General features: G+C 34.8%; 1 protein-coding gene across 1 annotated transcript; it reads left to right on the top strand.

Annotated features, from left to right (window-relative positions):
* Positions 1-19,050: 19,050 nt before the first annotated feature.
* Positions 19,051-20,932, top strand: LOC132604314 (acetyl-CoA-benzylalcohol acetyltransferase-like). Its single transcript, XM_060317770.1, has one exon. The coding sequence runs from the start codon at positions 19,148-19,150 to the stop codon at positions 20,519-20,521; it is 1,374 nt and encodes a 457-aa protein (XP_060173753.1). The 5' UTR covers positions 19,051-19,147; the 3' UTR covers positions 20,522-20,932.
* Positions 20,933-24,357: the final 3,425 nt, after the last annotated feature.

Raw genomic sequence — 24,357 nt, 5'->3', positions numbered from 1 at the left:
CAGGTTATTTATTTAACAATTATAACAACTTCATAATCTGTTGTAGAAGCTTCAATAACCACATTATATGTTGCAATAACTACAACAGCTACTGTAAGTTGTTAAAAATTCAGTAGATTTATACCCATGTGAAAAATTGAAATAAAACAGCATTGTTGTACTTACCAAATGAGCGGAAAACACTTATGAAGTAATTGCCAGTGCTATACCAACAAAATCCAATAAAAAAATTGCAAAATCGGGTGGTCACAGTTTTTTCTTTCTTGAGCAACAATGGAGGACGAAGAAGAAGAAGAAGAAGAAGAAGAAGAAGAAGAAGAAGAAGAAGAAGAAGAAGAAGAAGAAGAAGAAGAAGAAGAAGAAGAAGAAGAAGAAGAAGAAAACAGAACAATGGAATGAGTTATGAAGTAATTCTCAGTGCTACACGAATGAAATCCAGTCAAAAAATTGCAAAATCAGGTGGTCTTGTTTTTTTCTTTATTGAGCAAAATCCAGTCAAGAAGAAGAAGAAGAAGAAGAAGAAATGAGCAGTAGAAGAAGAAGAAGAAGAAGAAGAAGAAGAAGAAGAAGAAGAAGAAGAAGAAGAAGAAGGAGAAGAAGAAGAAGAAGAAGAAGGAGAAGAAGAAGGAGAAGAAGAAGGAGAAGAAGAAGGAGAAGAAGAAGGAGAAGAAGAAGAAGAAGAAGAAGAATAAACGAGCAGCAGAATAAGAAGAAGAAGCAAGAAGAAGAAACGAAGCAAAAAAGAAGAGCCAAAAATGGTGGAAATGGCGCAGAGAAACAGAAAATTTGGCGCGTTTTTTTTGGCTCTGTAGGGTTTATATGGGTTTGGTAAAAGTGTTAAAAATAAAACTTGGGGGAAAAGTGTAAAAAATAAAGCTTGGGGTCAAAGTGTTAAAAATATAACTTTGGGGTGAGTCAAAACTCTCTAATCACTAATCCAAAGTTTATCACCTTTACTCAATTAAAAAAACTAGTGTTACTCCAACTCAATTTTAAAACCCATTTGTCACCTACAATTAAAAGGCCTAGATAGTAACTCTACATACATTAATCGCTCCAAAACTTGAAGAAAAGTCTGAATCTTTGAAGAAGAATTCCAAAGTCTTTAATTTTTTAACCTTGGGATGGGTTTTCTTGAAAACCCTAGTTTAGGAACAAAGATTTCTTGCTTAGATTATTAGAGTATACATTAGAATAGAGTTGGAAGGGTTTACTCAAGTTAAAAAGGGATTAGGAACTTGAATTCAACCTAGAATCTGTCACGCCCCAAAACCACCCTAGACGTGACCGGCATCCGAAGTCATGAACAACATCGGAAGAACCTAAACGATACAATAATAATGCCTGAACCCGTCAGGTTTAACATTTGCTTCCAACAGTTTATAAAATAAACAAATCATGCATATATGAACTAAACCAGTGGAAGTCTTTCATATCATAAAAGTTAATCAAAAAGTGACAAACGCCCAAGAGTTAAACAAAACTCAACAACTACCCACAAGAATGTATACTATGGAGCTTTTAGGATAAGGAGGTAATAGTTTGGCTCATCGGGACGCAACCCAAAAACTAATAATAAATGAACACAATAATAGGGTGTCCCACGAATGAACGTGTAGGCTCACCAAATCAGCAACAACAACAAGTCCTTCCTAAGCGCTTGAAATATCAAGAACCTGCTTTTCTCCATTACCTAACATACCATCAAAAACAATAATGGTATGCCTGAGTACTTCGTACTCAGTGAGTGTCTCGGGGACAATAAGTAATATGAACATAAATTATAATAATATATAAAGAAATCAGTCCAGAAAAGATAGTATAAAAATAATTATTCCACTTTGTGATTCTTAATATCATTTGCTAAACAGTTTATAAGACATTTTAAAATCCCAATTCCTTTCAATTATTCTTTCCAAATTGATCATGATTGTCAACAACAGACTCATGAGAGAATAAGAATATCACACATGCCAATACAAGCCCAAGAATCAATCACATCGAAGGAATGACCGTAGAGGTTCCCTAAACACTGCGCAATACACCGAAATATGAATTCATGGTGGCTAGTCTTCCTCCGAAATAGCAAGGCCATTAATACACCCCAGGCAGCGAACCCGGAAGTGGCCATTCTTCCTCCTGAATGGCAAGGCAATTAATACACTAGGATCCATAGTGGCTACTCTTCCTCCCGAATAGCAAGGCAAACACAACAACAAGGTCCATGGCATAGAAGCCGATTCACAATTTACCTCAAAGTAGTCACACCATCAATAAAATTAAAGTTCATTATGCCATATCGAAAGATTAATTCATTCCAGTCAATGTTTTGAAAACGTATAACTCCTTTACAAAAGATTTCCATGTCTCAATTCATCAAGAAGAATGTCATCACCAACTCTTAACCAACATTTTTTAGCATCTCTCATAGAGGAAAACATTCATAATATCTTATACCTATATAGGGTTTGTTACAATCTAGGTTTAATGTGGGTTTGTCCCCACGCACACATTAACCACCATTTAGACATGAATTAGAGTTAAAGAAACATAAAAAGATTGCTTTTCCTTTCATTCATTAAAGAATCTTGAATAAAATTTATACTTCCAACAATAGTTTCAAAAAGTGATTTTCAATAAAAATAAGTTTTTAAAAGAGAGACATACCTTAATTTGTTAAACAAGGTTTAACAATTCACTTTTCTAATTAAGAACACCCAAACCCTAGCTTGAATCCCTATGGAAAGAATTATGTTGCAATCCTAGATTTTGGTCTCAAGAATCATGTTAAGAATCATGGGTTTATTGTTAGGATTGATAATCAGTAATCAAGATGTTCTTACCATAGTTTGGAGCCCTATAGAGATATTTTCGTCCTTAGGGTTTTTGAGAGTGAAAAGAATGGAAGAAAAACTAAAATTTTGCAACTTATGAATTTTTAGCCCAACAGGCACAAAGGACGGTTCAAAAGACGGAGCGTCGATCAGAACGATGGAGCATTGATCTGATCCGTCGAATTGATCAAATTTCCAGTGAGCAATATTTCTTTTCCTCACAATCGACGGTGCAAAGGACGGAGGATCGATCAGAACGACGGAGCGTCGATCTGCTTCGTCGAATTCATCAAATTTCCAGTGAAGACAGGCTTTAATAAAACGGGCATAACTCTTTGTACACAACTTTGCTTGGGCTGGGATACCTACTGTTGGAAATCTATTTCAAAGATATACAACTTTCATCAAGGAAGTTTTTCCAAATTCGCAACACATGTTCCTGAAAATCGCCCAGAAAACAGACCTACCAAAACTTAGGCGAATTTAAGGGGCCTTAAGAACTTCACTAGTTGGTTTGACTTCAAAGCGACCATATTCCACCCGAATTCATCAAGAATGGATTCATATACATAAAATATCCTCATAACACTACATTTTTACAAATTCACACCTAATTCAAGTTTATGGGGTGTTACAGAATCATGGCAAAACTTACCCTGGAGGTTTCTTGAGGTTTGGGACTTGTTCTCTATGAATTTAAGGTGATTTTTAGTGAATGAGGTGTTGATGAAATAAACCCCAAATCTTAAATATAACTTAAAACGTGTAAACCCAAATTTTGACCCGAAACTGGACCTGTAATGTGATGGGCTCGTGCCGCACATGCAGCGCACGACCCCTCTGCAGGTCAATATTCAGAGAGGGTATTTTTATGTGACTGGCCCACAGTGCGAGGCCATTTCACGGGTCCTCACGCTCCTGAAGAAATGACGTATGTCGGTTCTGTACAGTGTTCAGTAAAATGGCCATAACTTCTTGTAAACAGCTCTGTTTGGGCTCCTCAATATACCGTAGGAAAGATATTTCAAAGGTCTACAGCTTTCATGTTTTAATTTTTCTCAAATTCCCAACGGATTTTCACGAAATTTGACTGGAAGACAGACGTATCGAAAATTCAGCCGATTATATAGAATTTTAAGTGCCTTACTATTAGCCATATTGAGATGATCATATCTCCTTGCTCCGATCTCTGATTGGATTGGTTCTTATATCATTAGAATGGTATTTCTACATACTACAACTTTCATCAAGGGTACTTCCTAAATTCCCAACTAATCAAAGATTTATGGCTGCCCGAGTTAAGCCTATCAACCATTTTCGCAAAGCATTCAAACCTTCAGTTTTTCAACTAAAACTCTAATGGTATGAGTCTAAACTTAGTTCCAAGATACGGGCTGTTACAGTAAGCATTGAAAGAGAACGTGCAAGTGATAGAATAGTTGAACGGAAAGGTATGTAAGGCTAACCCTTTTTTTTATAAGGCATGGTTCCTTGGCAAAATATCTAATCTTCTATAAGCCTATAATGTCTTCCACATGATGCTATCTTCAAAAGCTACTAAGCTCATGATTCACGATATGTTACGATTGTACTAAATTCCTTATATGATGAGTAATCCTCTAAGGATAGATGTAATGAACGACGATAGTAATGATGCTAAAGATGCTTATGAGCTTTTATGTATATGTGTCTATGCATGACTATTATGAAACCCCGAGCTTATATGGCCGAGTAGAAGATATATATAGCTTTTATGTATATGTGTCTATGTATGACTATTATGAAACCCCTAGCTTATATAGCCGAGTAGAAGATATATATAGCTTACTCACCGAGCCTTGTCATGGCTGGATATGCGAAACACTGAACCTTCATGGTCGGGTATACTATGTATATGATATGGATATGTATACGATATATATATGAGTATAAATACGAATATGCTATGAATACGAAAATGGATACGAAATGTAAATCAGTACGGATATGAATACGGATACGGATACAGATATATGTACACAATCACGCATTAGAAATGAAAAGTCTTTATGAAAAGCAAGTAAGTGTTTATGACTATAGTACTACTATCTCCCATTCTATGATATTTCTTATGTTGTTTATTATGCTTTCATAATGATGTTGATCATGTTTTACATACTCAGTATATTCTTCGTACTGACGTCCTTTTGTTTGTGGATGTTGCGTCATGCCCGCAAGTGGCCGGGAGACAGGCTTGATCCATAGCTTTACTACTCAAGGACTACATAGCGGAGCTCCATTTCATTTGGAGCTACAACTTTTGGTATTTATTCTTTTGTGTACATATTTATGGGTATAGTTGGGTCTTGTCCCGCCTATATGATATGACATACTCTCCTTAGAGGCTCATAGACATGTGTATATAGGTAGATGTATTTGTCCTTGTCGGTTAGTCTTGTGTATATCATTTTATTAGCCTCGTCGGCTTATGTACATCTATATGGGCATTGTTATTGATGATGATATATATGTATTATTGCCCAATGGAATTAGTATGAATAATGGATGGAAATTATGATTTTTCTATGTGGCTTACCTAGATATAAATGTTAAAGTCTGATAAGAGGTGTCCATGTGGGTTAACACTGGGTGCCCGTCGTGGCCCTCCGGTTGGGTCATGACAGTCAAGGTACAACAAATGTAGAGCAAGCAGGAAAAGTTACTGTGACTAATCCACAAGGGATACAATTGGAAGTGGATCTGTCAAAATGGTTCAATACTCAGATTAATCGGCTCCCTGCATCATCCCACAGTGCACCTGAGATCATAGAAGAAGCACAATCTTCTAACACTGCAGGAGGACATCACATGATGACAAGGATGAAAGCAAACAAAGTGCAAGTCACTCATACAGCCTTGATAGCAGGAAATGGAGTAGCAGTACAGAACCAAAAATTGTAAGTCAAGCACTCAAGACACTACACTAGTATACAACTATGAAGGAAGAGCTTGATGCATTGCCTAAGAATCAGCCATGGATATTGGTGCCTAGAACGGTAGAAATGAATGTTCTTGGATCAAAGTGGGAGTTCAAAACTAAACAAAAGTTAGATGGTTCTATAAATAGGCATAAAGCAAGGTTGGTTGCTAAAGGCGGTTCTCAGCTTGAAGGCATTGATTTTGAAGAAACCTTTAGCCTTGTTGTTAAAGCTACTACTATAAGAGTAGTGCTATCAGTAGCAGTTACTCTATAATAGTCCTTTAGACAATTTGATGTCAAAAATGCATTTCTGCATAGACATCTGCAAAAGGAAGTGTTCATGGAACAACCAGCAGGCTTCGTTGATCCTAGATATCCAAATCACGTGTGTTCTCTGAAGAAAGTATTATATGGTCTTAAACAGGCACCTAGAGCCTGGTTTGACAGATTCACTCTTTGTTTGCTTCCCCTTGGATTTTGATGCAGTAGAGCAGAGTCATCTCTATTTGTGCTTTATTAAAATAAAGGTACTGTTCTACTTCTATTGTATGTTGATGATATAGTGGTTACAAGAAGTTCTCTTGCACATATTTAGGAAATAATCACAACACTTGGGAAGGAATTTGCCATGAAAGACCTTATTCCATTGCATTTCTTCCTTGGAGTTAAAGTTACTTGCTTCAATGGAGGGATTCATCTTAATCAGAGTAAGTATGCCACAAAACTGGTCAGAAAAACTAATATGATCATGGCCAGGGCTGTTAATACACCACTTGCACAGAAGCATGGTTTGCATGAAGCTCAAGGGAGTCCTGCTAATGCTTCAATATGTAAAAGTATTATAGGAAGTCTTCAGTATCTCACATTGACAAGGACAGACATAGCTCATGCAGTGAACATAGCAAGTCAGTTCATACAAGCTCTAAATAGTGAGCACCTTCATGTTGTTAAAAGAATTCTCAGATATGTAAAAGGAATAGTTTAGATTGGGCTTAGGATGATTGCAAAGTCACCTCTAAGACTCTATGGCTTTTCTGATGCTGATTGGGGAGGATGCACCATAACAAAAAGGTCAACAAGAGGTTAAACTGTCTATCTAGGAGATAATTGCATTTCATGGGCATCCAAGAAGCAGAATACTGTGGCAAGATCAAGTGCTGAAGCTGAGTACAGGGCACTAGCTTCAGCTACAGCTGAGCTCAAATGGATGACATATATTCTTAGGGATATTAGGGTCACATTGTCAACAACACCAATATTGTTTTGTGACAATATCAGTGCTCTTTACATTACTGTAAATCCAGTCCTGCATGCTAAAACAAAACATGTGGAGATGGACTATCATTTTGTTAGAGAAAAAGTGGCTAGAGGACAGCTTATAACTCACTTTGTGAGATCATAAGATCAATTGGCTGATATTCATATGAAGGCTCTTACAAAACAACAGTTTGCAGGTTTTAGAAGCAAGCTAGGAATGGATAGTACACCTCCCCCTAGCTTGAGGGGAAGTTTTGGCTACTAAGAGATAAGCTCTAGTCGATACATGCATATCATTAGACTTAGGACTGCATATTGAAGTATACTAGAACAGTATATTGTTGTATATCTCGCTGTATATCGGTTGTATGCTGAATTCCTAGTATATGTCTATGACTCAAATCCATGTAGTTAGACTTGTGTAGAACTCAACTACTATAGTTGATCATCATCTGTAACTCAACCTATATAAACAGGCTCGTGCATGAATTGTATACACACGAAATATATATCAAAGCATAACTTCTTCTTTCCTTCCTACACTGTGTTTTGTACAAGCCGAACCGACCGTTATTCACCCATAGAATTTTGAGAAAGGCAAAAGTATAGTGCAAATCACATATAACGAGGAATGAGTGAATAAAGTAAAAGCTAATGGTCAAAAATACATAGAAACTATTACTTTTTTGTAAGTTTCATACCTCAATTTTTAGTTGTTCTCAACTTTTACGTGAATTATCATCATCTATGTGTTACTCCCTCCGTCCCAATTAATGTGACACTTTTCACTTTGCGAGAGTCAATTTTGACTAAATTTTCTTAAATTGGATTAGATTAACTCAATATCTTAAGATTAAATTTTATATATTTGAAAACTACATGAAGAATATTATAAGCTACAACTTTTCTCATATCAATTCGCTAAAAAAATACATCTTAAAATGTCTTCAAACTTCATGCAGTTTGAATCTTATAAAGCGAAAAGTATCACATAAACTAGAACAGAGGAAGTAAAACACACCTAAGCAACTATGAATTGTTTCCTTTTTCTACCTCGACTGTCACCATGTACTTAGCTAGGTGAATTTTAATACATAGATAGTGATGGTTAAGGTAGGAAAGTGGAACAACTTACATATACTTAGGGTGTGAAACACGCAAATGAGCAATAGTTAAAGTGTGTTTCTGATCATTATCTTATAAATAAACAAATTATGATGGAGTGCATTGCGCCGAAAATAGGTTCCAGAGTTTTCTTGTGCTTCGCGTGTTTTCAGCGGAAAAAATGGAATCCCCTCTAAAATGCATTTTGGATCAAGACATAATCAAATGTTTTGGTTGTATTCTACACAATGTGGTAATAGTATTGTTGTGCGGATACATCTCGAAGAAACTTACATGCACTTTATTGAACGTCACCAAAATTTTCTTGCTTTTGCCGAGTTTTAAATTTTTTCTTAATGCAGGATAACGAGAATTTTACTAGTTCTTAGTATAACAAATTTTGTTATTTTCGTCAATCATTTTCTTTAATTTCTATTTCTATCTGTAATATAGTTATCTCTGTAGTATTTATACAACTTAATAATTACAGTAAACTGCAGTTTTCAAAATTCTAATAGTTCTGGAGTCACCAAAATATACAATTTTTTCTCCTTCATTGACTTGGGTCTAAGATTCATAAGTTGAGACTTGACAATATGAATCCTCTGTTAGGATTTGAATCCCAAATCCGACCTTTGTAAGCAGGTTCCCAGGAAAGATTGGAGGGTCACAGCTGGACCACTTAAATACCAACCTCCTTAGACAGAACCTACTTACGCCGTGATGTAAGCGAAGAATAAATAGCACACATAGATTTATAGTGGTTCACCCTCAATGTGAGAGCTACGTCCACGTTGCTGCTGCAGATCTTATTAAATAAGAAATATTACAAGTGTTTACAACACTCAACCTCACAACCCCAATCCCAATTACACTCAAGAATTTTACCACAGAAAATTCTCTCAAAGACCTTCTCTTACTTAGGCCTTTCACTAAGAGTATTTCTCTTAGATTTTTCTCTCTTTGGGATGTGTTGTCTTCTTCAATTTGGTGTGTTTACAAATGAACCATAAGCTACCTATTTATAGGAATGAATTTCCTATGATGAGGTAAGCGCTTACATCACGACTATCATGAGGTAAGCGCTTACATCACGACTGTGTGAACAAAAGAATTGACTTGTTTGGCCAATTCCACACCTAACAAATCTCCCACTTGAAGACTAATTTTAATTTGTCTTCACACTTTGATCGATGCAGCAGCTCTTTCCTACTTTCATACTTCGTGCAGGCCAACTGAAGTTGAGCATAGCTTCAGTTTTTCTATCGTCACTGCCTTTGTCAGCATGTCTGCTGGATTCTGACTCCCTGCGATCTTCTCAAGCACTAGCGCTCCATCTTCCAAAGCTGATCTAATGAAATGGTACCGGAGTTGTATGTGCTTCGTTTGAGCATGGTAAACCGGGTTCTTTGCCAAATGAATGGCGCTTTGGCTATCACAATATAGCACACTTCCCTCGTGGTCCTGATCCAATTCCCGCAGAAAAGATTGTAGCCACATCATTTCCTTTGTGGCCTCCGTCACAGCAACGTACTCAGCCTCACAACTAGAGAGAGCTACTATCTTTTGCAACTTGGAAACCCAAGAGATTGCAGTACCTCCGAAGGTGTAAACATACCCGGATGTGCTCTTTCTGCTATCAACATCACCACCGTTGTCAGCATCAACATACCCTTGCAATCCTGTTTTTGATTTTTGGAAATACAGAGCTGAACTCGAGCTGCCTTTCAGATATCTGAATATCCACTTCACAGCCTCCCAGTGTTGCTTTCCCGGATTGCTCATAAATCGGCTGACAACTCCCACTGCATGTGCAATGTCTGGCCTTGTACATATCATTGCATACATAAGACTACCGATTGCAGATGCATAAGCTATCTTGTCCATCTGCTTCTTCTCATCCTCGGTTGTCGGCGACTGATCCTTTGACAACCGAAAGTGTCCAGCCAAGGGAGTGCTGACTGGCTTGGCATCATGCATGTTAAACCTTTTGATAACTTTCCTCACATATTCTTCTTGTGAGAGTTTGATTCCCTCCTTGCTTCGGTCGATTCTCATCCCAAGGATTTGCGTTGCAGCTCCCAAATCCTTCATTGCAAACTCTTCCGATAACCCTTTTTTCAACCGATCAATCTCCTGTAGGTTTGCTCCTACGATTAGCATGTCGTCGACATAGAGTAGCAGTATCATATACGAGTCTTCAAATTTTTTGAAGTAACAGCAGTGATCTGCCTCGCACCTTGAAAAATCAGCTTTCTTCATAAAGCTGTCAAACTTTAAATACCACTGTCTTGGAGCCTGTTTTAGTCCGTACAGACTCTTTTGAAGTTTGCACACCAGATTCTCCTTTCCTTTGATTTTGAATCCCTCCGGCTGTCGCATGTATATTTCCTCGTCTAGATCACCGTGAAGAAATGCAGTTTTCACGTCCATCTGTTGCAGATGTAGATTTTCCTTTGCTATCAGCCCAAGAACAGTTCTGATAGTCACCATCTTGACTACGGGAGAGAAGATCTCCGTATAGTCAATGCCTTCTTTCTGTTGAAATCCCTTTGCAATCAGCCTTGCTTTATAATGCTTGCTTCCATTGGGTTCTTCCTTTATCCGATAAACCCATTTGTTTTGCAATGCCTTTTTATCCTTTGGCAACTCGGATAATTCCCATGTATGATTTGCCGATAGTGAATCCATTTCATCCTTCATTGCCAGCTCCCACTTAGTCGATTCATCGACTTGCATTGCTTCTTCATAACATTCCGGCTCCCCTCTATCAGTGAGTAGAATGTAGTTGAGGGATGGAGAGTACCTGTGAAGCGGCTTCCTGATCCTGGATGATCTACGCAGCTCTGTGATTGTTGTCTGTTTATTTGTTTCAGAATCAGCACTTTCATCAGCACCTTCTCGGATTGTTTGTTCCCCTACCTCGGTTGTACCTGGCTGCGGCTCAGGTGCCGGAAAGTCCTTCAAATCGACTATTTCCGATTCCTTGTCCTGACATTCTGAATTCTTTTGCAGCTTGTCTTTGTACAGTACCTCTTCGTTAAAGATAACATTCCTGCTTCGGATGATCTTCCGATTTTGTTCATCCCAAAATCGGTACCCAAGCTCGGTGTCACCATAGCCAATAAAGTAACACTTCTTTGATTTTGGATCAAGCTTGCTTATAGCCGTATCATCATTATGAACATATGATAAGCAACCGAACACTTTCAGAAATGAAAGATTTACCTTCTTGTCACTCCAGACTTCTTCTGGAATTCTGAAATCCAAGGGAACTGACGGTCCTCGGTTAATTAAGAAGGCCGCGGTATTGACTGCATCTGCCCAGAATGTCTTGGGCAGTCCAGAGTGTATTCTCATACTCCGAGCACACTCGTTCAACGTTCGGTTCATTCTTTCGGCTACTCCATTCTGTTGCGGCGTTCCAGGAATAGTCTTCATCATCTTGATCCCATTATCGGCACAGTACCGTTTGAAATCACCATCAGTGTATTCTCCGCCGTTGTCGGACCTCAAACACTTCAACTTGAGGTTTGTTTCATTCTCGACCATGGCTTTCCATCTTTTGAATACACTAAACATATCGGATTTATTTTTCATAAAATAAACCCATACCTTCCTGGTTGAATCATCAATGAAGGTCACGTAGTAGTGTGATCCTCCAAGGGAGGGTACAGTGGTAGGTCCCCACACGTCTGTGTGCACCAATTCCAGCTTTTCGACCTTCAACTCTCTGCCTGCACTTGAGAAGCTTACTCGCTTTTGTTTTCCGAGAATGCAGCTCTCACACGTATGAAGGTCCACCGTCTTCAGCTCCGGAATTAAGCCATTTGTCACCAACAGCTTCATCCCCTTCTGGCTGATATGCCCAAGCCGACAATGCCACAAATCTGTCTTCTTTGTGTTGTCAACCACAGCAACAATATCACGACAGCTATCCGTCGTGTAGAGAGTGCCAATCTTTTTTCCTCGGCCAACTACCATAGCACCTTTCGCCACCTTCCAAGACCCATTACCAAAGTTGAGATCATATCCCTCATCATCAAGCTGACCTACTGAAATTAGGTTTCGCATCAGCTTTGGAACATGTCTAACTTTTGTAATCTTCCACGAGGATCTATTTTACATCTTCAAATTAATGTCTCCCATGCCAACAACGTCTAGCGGCTCTCCATCGGCTAAATAAACTTTGCCGAGATTCCCAGCCACGTAGTTTGTCATTATATCATGATGTGGGGTGGTATGAAAGGACGCTCCTGAGTCAAGCACCCAAGAGTCTATCGGGCTGTCAACCGATAGCAACAACGCATCGCCAATGTCTTCCGTAGCAGCGTTGATTCCAGCCCCCTTGTTGTCCTCCTTCTTTGGCGCCCTGCAGTTTTTCTTGAAGTGACCTGGTTTTCCACAGTTCCAACACTCAAATGTTCGTCCTAGTCTGGATTGACCCCTGCCATTTCTTGACTTCGATCTGCCCCTATTTCGGTTGTAGTTTCTGTCAAAATTTCTGCTTCTGTTTTCAACATTAAAAGCAGAACTCGTCGATGCCTCTCCAGAATCTGTCCTGCGCACCTCCTCAGCAAGGATACGATCCCTAACATCGTTGAACTTTAGTTTATCACTACCGACAGAATTACTAACCGCTGCTCTCATTGGCTCCCAGCTATTTGGTAGGGATGCCAACAAAATTAGAGCTTGCACTTCATCATCGAAATCAATTTTTATCGATGACAATTGATTTACAATGGTATTGAATTCATTTACGTGTGCAGCAACATGAGCATTTTCCATCATCTTTAGATGAAATAGTTTCTTCATGAGAAATACCTTAATATTTGCCGAAGGTTTCTCATACATGTCAGACAATACCTTCATCATATCTGCGGTGGTCTTCTTCTTTGCCACGTTGTGAGCAACGTTCTTCGACAGCGTCAGCCGAATGACTCCCAGAACTTGTCTGTCGAGGAGATTCCAATCTGCTTGTTTCATCTCCTCTGGTTTCGGACTCAGAGGTTCATGAAGCTTTCTGCCATATAAATAATTTTCAATTTGCATTCTCCAGAACGCAAAGTCTGTACCATCGAATTTACCGATGCCGTGCGTCGTACCATCTTCGCCTCCCATCGTTTCTAAATCACAACACAACCTGTTGCTCTGATACCAGTTGTTAGGATTTGAATCCCAAATCCGACCTTTGTAAGCAGGTTCCCAGGAAAGATTGGAGGGTCACAGCTGGACCACTTAAATACCAACCTCCTTAGACAGAACCTACTTACGCCGTGATGTAAGCGAAGAATAAATAGCACACACAGATTTATAGTGGTTCACCCTCAATGTGAGAGCTACGTCCACGTTGCTGCTGCAGATCTTATTAAAGAAGAAATATTACAAGTGTTTACAACACTCAACCTCACAACCCCAATCCCAATTACACTCAAGAATTTTACCACAGAAAATTCTCTCAAAGACCTTCTCTTACTTAGGCCTTTCACTAAGAGTATTTCTCTTAGATTTTTCTCTCTTTGGGATGTGTTGTCTTCTTCAATTTGGTGTGTTTACAAATGAACCATAAGCTACCTATTTATAGGAATGAATTTCCTATGATGAGGTAAGCGCTTACATCACGACTATCATGAGGTAAGCGCTTACATCACGACTATGTGAACAAAAGAATTGACTTGTTTGGCCAATTCCACACCTAACATCCTCACCAATCTTGATGCTCCATTATGAAAGCTAAGTTGAGGGTTGACACTTTGAATCCTCACCGACCTTAATGCTCCAATGTGAAAGCTATATCTGTATACATGGCAAAATATAGCTTGACACGTGTCGAAACAGTATTGGGACACGTGGCGGAGGAAGATGAAACATTTACAGTTACAACATTTAATACAAGTAAGAAGCCCTGGTTGTCGTTACAAGAAAGTATAGAAATGACAACAAAAAATTTAATATTTGATAACAACTTAGTTTTATTGTTGGCAAATGAACTTTTTATTGCCATGATATTCATTATTATTGCAAAAAGTACTTTTGACCAAAAAAAAAAAAGTTATTGCACGTCATTACAATAACAGCCGTTGGGAAAAGTCTAAGCAACAAATATTTGTTTTTTGTTGCTAAAAGTATCTTTTGCAACTATAATCAATATATGGATTTTTTTGTTGCCAAATATCTTTTTTCTTGTAGTGTGTATCCAGAGTCAAATTACAAGAGAAAGCCACACCAGGTAATTAATAGCAGAATAACGTTACAAGACCGGACCGGATCCAAAGCAGACGTTATGATTTAGAATTAAATGCAATATTAGGATTTAATTACTGATTAAAAGGTCCATGTATTTGTAATATAAAGGAGCTTAATATCTCAAAAGAAGGATCATCGAATAACACGGATTGCACACTATTCTTACAAGCTTTGTTGGTCACATTTATTCTTTTAAATTGCTCTTTTGCTCCGGATTTGTATACTTGTTCTTAGAAAGCTTGAGGGCTTTACAGTTCCACCGGTGCAAACCTATCAAAGGATTTGCTTTCAGAATCATTCAAGCCCAGACTCAATTGCTTTATGTTTAATTTCTTTTAGTCAATTAATTCATTTATTATCATTTTAATTAGCTTATTTTCACTGCTTATAACAAAATCAAATCACATATTCTTTAAACCACTAAACAAATTTAATTGTTCTCTTTTTAGGGTAAACAATATCTTAAACCCGTAGTATGAGTATAATTTTAGCTGAAATTTCACCATAGCCTTGGCGCTAACCCTGAGTGTTGAGTTGGTTTTGACTCATGCATAACCCAAGTACATATGGTATATTTGAATAGTATTTTTTAGGGAACTTTACATAGTTCTGCAATGTTAAATTTTTTGTATGTTTAATCATTTATAATATTGGAATATTGTGTCGATTATTTCAGTATAGTTGTATATATTTTGTAGTATCGAAATATATATTTGTTATATTGATGGTATAATAGCTAGTATAAATGTGTATACCACTCCTACAATTAGAAATCAGATTATGTAACAGAAAATAATATGGAGAATCATATTAACAGTAGGAAGATTGTATAATCAACGATAAAGATTGGAAAATCAATAGAGAATAATTAGGAGATATTCAAGAGAATACAGATGTTACGACTGGGATTGTTCTTTGAACATGCTATATATCTGTTATTAAATTTGTTGTATCCTTTAACATTTAAAAATATCTTTGTATATATGTTTATGTGACTTCACTAAGCTAAATATCTTGTTGTAAAGCTCAACTGTGTAATCGAGAGGAGTCCTCTCAAACATTGAATAACATAATCACTAGTGTAGGTGACATAGTAAAGGATTAGGCATGTCCAATTTTCGTATTATGGGGACCAAATTTTGTTACCCCACTCTGCTTTTTTGTTTGGGTTGGGGGGATGGGGGGGGGGGGGGGTGGTGTTTAAATAATTGAGGGAAGAAAACACATGGTGCATGTGCAGAGTGAATAACTGAATACGGAGTATATCCATCCATTAGATACAATAATTCACGTGGAAACAATAATAAAATAGAAAATAATGGAAGAAAAATAATACTGGCTTGCAACCCAATATAAATTACTTTACTTAATAGAGTAAGGTTGTTTGTTGTCATAAAAAAGGGAAAAAAAATAGACAAATTGAAGTTTAATTGGTCATTTGATATCTATGCGCGCAACCAACCTTCTTACTTATAGAGATTTTTGTTTAAGTTTAACTTCATAACTCTTATGTTATAGAATGATACTGATATAGTGATGTTACGTTACTTTATTTTAGTTACTAATTATTCATATAAAAATTAAAATATGACATATTTACTCTTATAATATAATATATTTTCTTGTTGAATTAACGAGGATATTGAAGAAAATTAATATTGGCTTGCAACTCAATGCGTCAAAAATCGGGCTAATCAATAAAATCGGGCAAGTGAAATTTCTATTCGTCAAAGTTGACATCAATGCGTGCAACCAAACTTCTTACTTTTAGATATTTCTGTTTAACTACGTAACACTTATATTATAGTATGATTTATGATATTATGTTTGTCTTTTATAAAAATTATTAATTTATTAATTATTAATATAAAAATTAAAATATGGCCAATTTATTTTTTATACAACCGTCAAGGATATCTAGCCTGACAAAATTCTCTCTTGTTTTAAATGAAGAAATCTTGAAATAAATCAAATGATAAAAGAAGACTATGGTTGACTGTAGAGAATTACGGAACATTTGGTTGGTGAACAAGAAAAGAGAATTATGGAAGGTTTGATTGGTGAACAACAATTATATCGATGGGATTACAATAATAATTATGACGAGGTTATTAGTGGTTAAAAAAGCTATGGTTGACGGTAGAGAATTTGGGATCGTTTGATTAGTGAATAAGGTATATCAAAATTATAACGATGAATTATTTAATTATAAACATAATATTTAGTTGCACAAGTGTAATTACAAAGATAGATCATTTAAAATTTAAAATTAATTATCAAAAATTGAATGTTAATAGTTGACAAATATTTGTGTCAAAATATATAAGAAATATTACTAAATTTCATCTATCAATAGGTATTCACGACATTTTTTTTCTTTCAAAAATATAGTATTAAATAATTATAGATTTGTCTCATAATATAAAAAGTAATAAAAATAAATTAAAAATGAAAAAAAAAAATTAAAATAAGAAAATTTAACAGAATAGAAATTTAAAGATAAACAAAAAAGGAAAGAAATTAAAAAAGCAACCTCGTAATTACAACGTGTAAACAACAACAACAACATATCTAGTGAAATTCCACTACAAAAGTTTGGAGAGGTGAGTGTACGCAGCCTTATCCCTATGTAATTACACCATATACTTTACCAGTATTTCTCATCTCTCCCTTGATAATTGAACCTTTTAATTAGTACCCCTCAATTGCGACTAATTACATGATTTACTTGATCAGATAAACATGTCAAATTATATACTCCGTCCGTCAATTTTTATTTGTTCACTTTTGACTTTGCACGCTATTTAAGAATTAACAAATAACGTATATATCTTATTATAATATCCATATTAATTGATGTATAATTCTTTTGAAGTTGAAAAAATGATTTGAAATAGTGAACATCTCCGTGCACCCTAATTTAATTACAAGATGACTTTGCAAACACGCACTTAATCAACAATCAAATCAGAAGGGAATTTTCGCCAACGAGTTAAAGTCATCATACTTTGAAAGTTACATCAGGCTTTAGAGAATTAATTAATGTGAGTTTAAACTTGTAAAGCTAGTGGAAACCATTTGTTTATCAACTGCATAACTAATTCCAATTTAAGAATTGCACGTGATTTCCGTGCTGCAGTAGGTATTTTTGGAGCCATTAGCTTTTGCGGTTAGGATATTTTGGGGTACGTTCCATTTTGTGGTCCTTATAAATACTTTCTTTGTTTCGGTATGTGTGTTAGATTTTTCTTTTTAATTTGTTCGATATTTAAAATAATTTAATTTTAAAATTTATATTTTATTGTCAAAATGATTTATTGTTACAAATGTCTAAAATTTATTGTAGAACATATCTAGATCACATGTTTCAGAACTCTTTTTTTTTTTAAATTCTATGATCAATTAAATAATAGTACATAAACTGAAAGATTATATCAGAGATTTTTTTAATTATTATTCTTTTAAACGAATATTGGATCATTCAGGTATTTATCTTGAGCGGCTTTTTATTAATATAAAAGAACCTCAAAAAAGAATAAGTGTAAGTAAGGAAAACTAGAACTTACCTTGTAAATCTTAATCAGGCCTTATCTTCAGTGGCCGACTCAGAATTTTCACCAACGGGTTCAATATAACAGAATAGAGAGACAACAAGGAAAAGCAAAGACATAGGAAAAAGATTCATGATCATTAACTCTTCTATTCTATTATAGAGTTTTAGTGTAACGGTAGAAAAAATGGCATCATGCTTGAGAACTATTTTATTATGAAAACTTTGTTTTCATTCTACCTATTCCTTCCATTACATGCTTATATCCAGCATCTAAAATTCCAAAATCAATTGAAATTTTCTTCAATTTCAAGTGGTAGGGTATCTCTCAAGTGAAAAAATAAAAAACAGGCACAATAATTTTATTTATTTGAAAGTACAGAGTAAAGGACAAAGAGACAAACTTGATCGATGTTTGGTGTTGTGTTGATGAAAGAGTCAAACTTGATGATGAAATTCGCTACAGCTAAGACTCGAGAGAGACGAGCGAGGGGTTTGGGATTGGGGATTTCACTTTTTAATATTATTTTAGATTGGGATTTGGGTGCTTTTGTTATTTTAAGTTTTATTATATTAGAAATTGAAAAAAAAATGGAAAAGGGAGTAAGGGATCAATGGTGATCACAGGTTATACTTATAATATTACTTGTGTGGTGAAATTTTAATTTTAAATGACTAAAAGAAAAAAAAACTTTTGAACCCACTAGCCATCAGGCTAACCATCGCACTAAAGTGGAGTCAAAAAATAAATATACACGTCTATTATTTCAAAAACTGAATATATATATATATATATATATATATATATATATATATATATATATATATATATTATATACTATAATTTTTTGACAAGTAAATTCATATGAATCCACTTGAGACCATGTGGGTCCGCCCCTGCTTACCTTACGATTCATAAGCACCATGAAAATAAAGTAGAGATTGACAAATAAGCAAACACAAAATCTCCTGACTGATTATTTTTTTATTTCATATTAAAAAATAAAGTGGCCCCGATCAGATCATTTCCTTGATATTCACCTCAAAGAATTTACAAGAATCAGTCTTTCGCCCTTTCCCGCTATAAATAGGAAGCACATGGAGCTTCTTAGATATATCAAAGTGTGTCTTCAACTTCCCTAAAATTTTCTCTCTTTCCCTTAGTTGAGTTAGTTCCATATTTTTTCCACATCCAAAATGGGCAGCCTTTGTGTTAATTTTAGTGACCAAATTCAAGTTGAAATCATGTCCAAAAAGCTCATAAAACCATCCTCACCAACTCCTAATCACCTTCAAAATTATAAGTTATCTTTTTTCGACCAAATAGCTGAGAAAACTCATATGCCTGTTGTTCTTTTTTATCCACACCCCATCAATTCTTCCACCTCAACTAATGTTATGGTACAACAACTTGAAGAATCACTTTCTAGGATTTTGACTCATGTTTATCCAGCTGCCGGTAGATTTGCACAAGATAAATGTTCAATCGATTGCCTTGACCAAGGTGTGACATTAATAAAAGCCAAGGTCAATTGCCTAATGGACGATTTTCTCCAAGAGGCCAGCACGAATTTTGACCTCGCCTTGACTTTTTGGCCACAAGGTATTAAAGATGTGGACGGGACTAGTTTGTTCACCACACCACTTATGGTTGTGCAAATTGCGATTTTCCAATGTGGAGGAATCGCTTTATCTATGAGCACCGCGCACCCTGCAATGGACGGATGGGCGAGCTTTACGTTCATCTACGAGTGGTCCAGAGTGTGTAAATTGGGAATGTCTACTGAAAAGATTAATTTCATGAGCTTTGATTTGGTTAATGTTTTCGGACCAAGAGATGTATCCATGATGTTTGAAGCTTCTGCTATTTTCCCTGGACTACGTCCGGACGCTAAGATTGTGGCCAAAAACTTTGTTATGGATGAAGTCTCTTTATCAAAACTCAGAGACAAATTAACAAATTGTCACAATCCAGGAGCCTTATGCTTTAAGCCCTCAAGAGTTGAGATGGTCACAGCGATTTTATGGAGGGCTCAACTCCGCGCTTCACAGGCAATAACAGGGAAAGTGAAGCCTTCATTAATGTCATTTCCCCTGAATTTACGAGGTAAGCTTAAATATCCTGAAACAACTAATCCTTATGGGAATTTTATTATTGAAGTTCCTATAGCATATGAACCTAAAGGGACTAATATGGAGTTAAAAGATTTCATAATATTGATAAGAGATGCAGTGCAAAAGACTGTTGACTATTGTGGTGAAGCTTCAACAGATGAAGTAGTTGACCTGGTGGCTAATTTATATAACCAAAGTTATGGAGGGCAAGATTGGGGAACTAGTGATGATATTGAGGAATTTACATGCTCAAGTTTGTGTAGTTTTCATATGCAAGAAGCAGATTTTGGATGGGGAAATCCAAATTTAATGCATTTTGGGTCAAGACATCATCAAGTGTTTTGGTTGTATTCTACACAATGTGGCAATAGTATTGCTGTGCAGATGGATCTCAAGGAAAATTACATGGACTTCATTGAACATGACCAAGATTTCCTAGCTTTTACCAAGTTCTAGATCTTTCTTAAAGTTTCTGCTTTGTTAAGGGAAGGGTAAAGTTGTCTTTGTATGGTTTATAGATCACGAGTTCCGAGCTGTGGAATCAGGCATCGATGTGTCCGGATAGGCTGCTTGCATTGACCCCCCCCCCCCCACCCCCCACCCCCCACCCCCGAGGTACGGACAATAAAACATGAGTAGGTTATAATTCTACATTAGTTGAGGAATGGACTAATGGTCTGCTTATATTAACTTAGACTATTCTCGTCTCACAAGCTAGCTTTTGTGTTGAGTTAGATTAAAGTATCATATCTTTACACTTCTTAATGTCAAAAGGGTTGTGAATTTATTGAGTTAGATTCAAGTGTCATATCTTTTAGGATCGTGAATTTTAGTTCTTATCGAAATAAATTTTGTTATTTTTGTCAATCATTTTCTTTAATATCTATGTCTGTGTAATGAAATTACTACAGTAATAATTAAACCAAATAATTACGTTATGATTTCCAAAAACACTCTTTACTTTGAAGTTCGCACTTCCTACTATATAGAAAGGTAGGTTTGAGGCACTTTTTCATCGTCCGTTTGTGGGCTAAAAAAAATAATTGTGAGCCTATATATTAAATACAAACCCACCAATATTAAAAAAAAATGTGATCTCCATATTAAATACAAACCAACCAATATTTAAAAAAAAAAAGTAAAAAAAGTGGAACCCACCATCTCCATCACGGGAAAAAAAAGTGGACCTCATATTAACAAAATCAAGCAATATTAAAAAAAAAATTGAATCACATATTAAAAAACAAACAATGTAAAAAAAAAAGGTGTAAGCTTTGTATTCATAGCAAACACTAATATAATAAAATTTTAGATACGGAGTACAAAACTACAATGTTATATTAATCGTGTTTTAAACATTAAAAAGGTAAAAAAAGTGGGACCCGCCATCTCCAAACTCACGGGGAAAAAAGTGGACCCCATATTAACAAAATCAACCAATATAAAAAAGTGAATCCCATATTAAAAAAACAAACAATGTAAAAAAAACGTGCTAACTTTGTATTCGTAGCAAACACTAATATAATAAAGTTTTAGATACGGAGCACAAACTACAATGTTATATTAATCGTGTTTTGAACATTAAAAAAAAGTAAAAAAAGTGAAATCCACCATCTCCAAACTCACGGGGAAAAAAAGTGGACTCCATATTAACAAAATCAAGCAATATAAAAAAAAAGTGAATCCCATATTAAAAAAATAAATAATGTAAAAAAAAAGTGCAGACTTTGTATTCGTAGCAAACACTAATATAATAAAGTTTTACATACGAAGCACAAACTATAATGTTATATTAATCATATTTTGAATATATATATATCATAAAAATATGCAAACTAATAATGTCCAAAAGGGTGGGCTCCATACTAAACAACACCAAGCAATATAAAAAAAAACTATATAAAACATCGTCGTCCGTTGTCCCTTTAAGAAAAAAAAAAGGGTAGGCCCCATACTAAATAACACCGAGCAATAAAAAAAAAGGAAGAAAAAAAGTGGAACTCACTATCTCCAAACTCATGGGAAAAAAAGTGGACCCCATATTAACAAAATCAAGCAATATAACTATGTGGGCTGGTCTTTGTTAATCCTAACCCTAAAAAAACCAAAGTGAATCCCATATTAGAAAACAAACAATGTAAAAAAAAACGTGCAGACTTTATATTCGTAGCAAACACTAATATAATAAAGTTTTAGATACGGAGCATAAATTACAATATTATATTAATCGTGTTTTAAACATCGTATATGTATATATATATTATATGCCTAAAAAAAGTGCAAACTAATAATGTCAAAAAAAAAGTACACCCCATAAAGGTTGGACCCCATACTAAACAACATCAAGCAATATTTTTTTTTTTAAAAAAAAAAGTGAAACTCACCATCTCCATGGATAAAAAAAAGTGGACCCCATATTAATAAAATCAAGCAATATTAAAAAAAAAAAGTGAACCCTATATTAAAAAAAATAAAGTAAAAAAAAACTGCAGACTTTGTATTTGTAGTAAACACTAATATAATAAATGTTTAGATATGGAGTACAAACTACAATGTTATATTAATCGTGTTTTGAGTATAATATATATATATATAGTGCAAATTAATAATGTAAAAAAAAAAGTGCACCCCATATTAAAAAAACAAACAATATTCATGTAATTTTCAAAGTATCTCATTAAATCAATAATGATGGATTCATTGCCACGTTCGTATCAATCCATTAGTGGGAGAAAATGAAATTGCTTTTCTTCAAAAGGTTAAGTAGTCAAACCATACAATTTTCTTTCTTTTTTTATATTAGCCTGAGATCTAATCTAGCTATTAAACTGTTGTATTTGCTATTTCGCCATGTCATTTATTTGTTATGTTTACTATAAATAAATATACTTAAAATATTTATATTTTAAAATAAGATAGAATTTAATTAATTTTTTATTTTTATTTTTACTCTAATAAATGTGAATAGAGATTAATATCGTAAAAAAATATATCAAAAGGAGATCAAATAATGCATAAGGTAAATCAGTCAAATTATAATTCTAATCGAAGATTTCTTAAAAAACCATGCAAAAGATAACATGACAAGTAAAATGAGTTAAACCGGGAATATTTATCAAAAATTAAAAAATAGTATTTCTTCTTTTAAATAAAAAATCAATTTCTACTTTGTTTCGTTTAAACATGTAAAATTAATTTAATAATTTGAATTAGAATTATCCAAATCAAAATTTGATAAAACATAATAAGTATTTTACACCTTTAAATTAATCGAATTAAAATTTAAAATATCAAATGATGCTTAAATATTGTTATTGTTTTATCTCAAAGAGACGAAAATAGTTTCCTTTTAAACAAGTCTTCTTTTTTAAAAAATATTAATAAATTTGCTGATTTTGTATTCGTAGCAAACATTAATATAATAAATTTTTAGATATGGAGTACAAATTACAATGTTATATTAATCGTATTTTATATATATATATATATATAGAAAGAGATGAACAGTGTAATAAAGATTCATAACTAAACAGATTAAAAAAAAACGAAAATTATAAAAATTATAAAAATTGGGAGAATAGGCAGAAAATAAGAAATACACCTACATGATAAGAAGAATCAAGGAGTGAGGGAGTACTGAGTAGGATTGTTTAACATATAAGTAAAAAAATAAACCAAAGAAAATCAGATGATTTTGATAAAATATTAGAAGACATGCAAAATAGTGATGACGAACTAGAAATAGACTCTATAATAAGTCAAAAAGAATTAATGGAATCTAGTGCATCTAGCTCTAGTCCATTTCAAAGAACAACAGGAGAACAATATACTATAGATACTAGCACAGGAAATGTACCTAGAAGAAGAGTTTTTAGAACAGCAGGAGAACCTTTAGACAATGTCAAACCATCAGGAAAGAGAATGCCTATAGAAGAACCCATTATTCTTCAAGAAGGAGGTAATAAAGGTAAAATATTAAATATAGCAGCACATGACCCGCAAAGATGGAATTTAGTGATAGATCTTTGGAAAGGAATAGTAGGAGCAGACTATATAAAAACATATAATGAAATAGACGCAGAAACAATGTATAAATATTTAGAAACATTTTTAGGAGAATCAGCCAAAGCTTTATGGGAAGCTTATAAAGAAAATTTTCCAATGGAATTTCAACACCTAGTATCCATAGGAGCAAACCCATATAATTTTACTAATAAAATACATACTTTGATTACAGAGGAAGATCCAAATAGTGGATTATTAGTACTACAAAGAAATGCCCTAATAAAATT

Source organism: Lycium barbarum, chromosome 7 (assembly GCF_019175385.1).
Source record: "Lycium barbarum isolate Lr01 chromosome 7, ASM1917538v2, whole genome shotgun sequence".
Lineage (NCBI taxonomy): Eukaryota > Viridiplantae > Streptophyta > Magnoliopsida > Solanales > Solanaceae > Lycium > Lycium barbarum.
This window is presented reverse-complemented; position numbering and strand designations above follow the sequence as displayed.

What these genes read in the sequence shown, in the direction of transcription:
- LOC132604314 (XM_060317770.1), top strand. Translation starts at nt 19,148, where the DNA reads ATGGGCAGCCTTTGTGTTAATTTTAGTGACCAAATTCAAGTTGAAATC.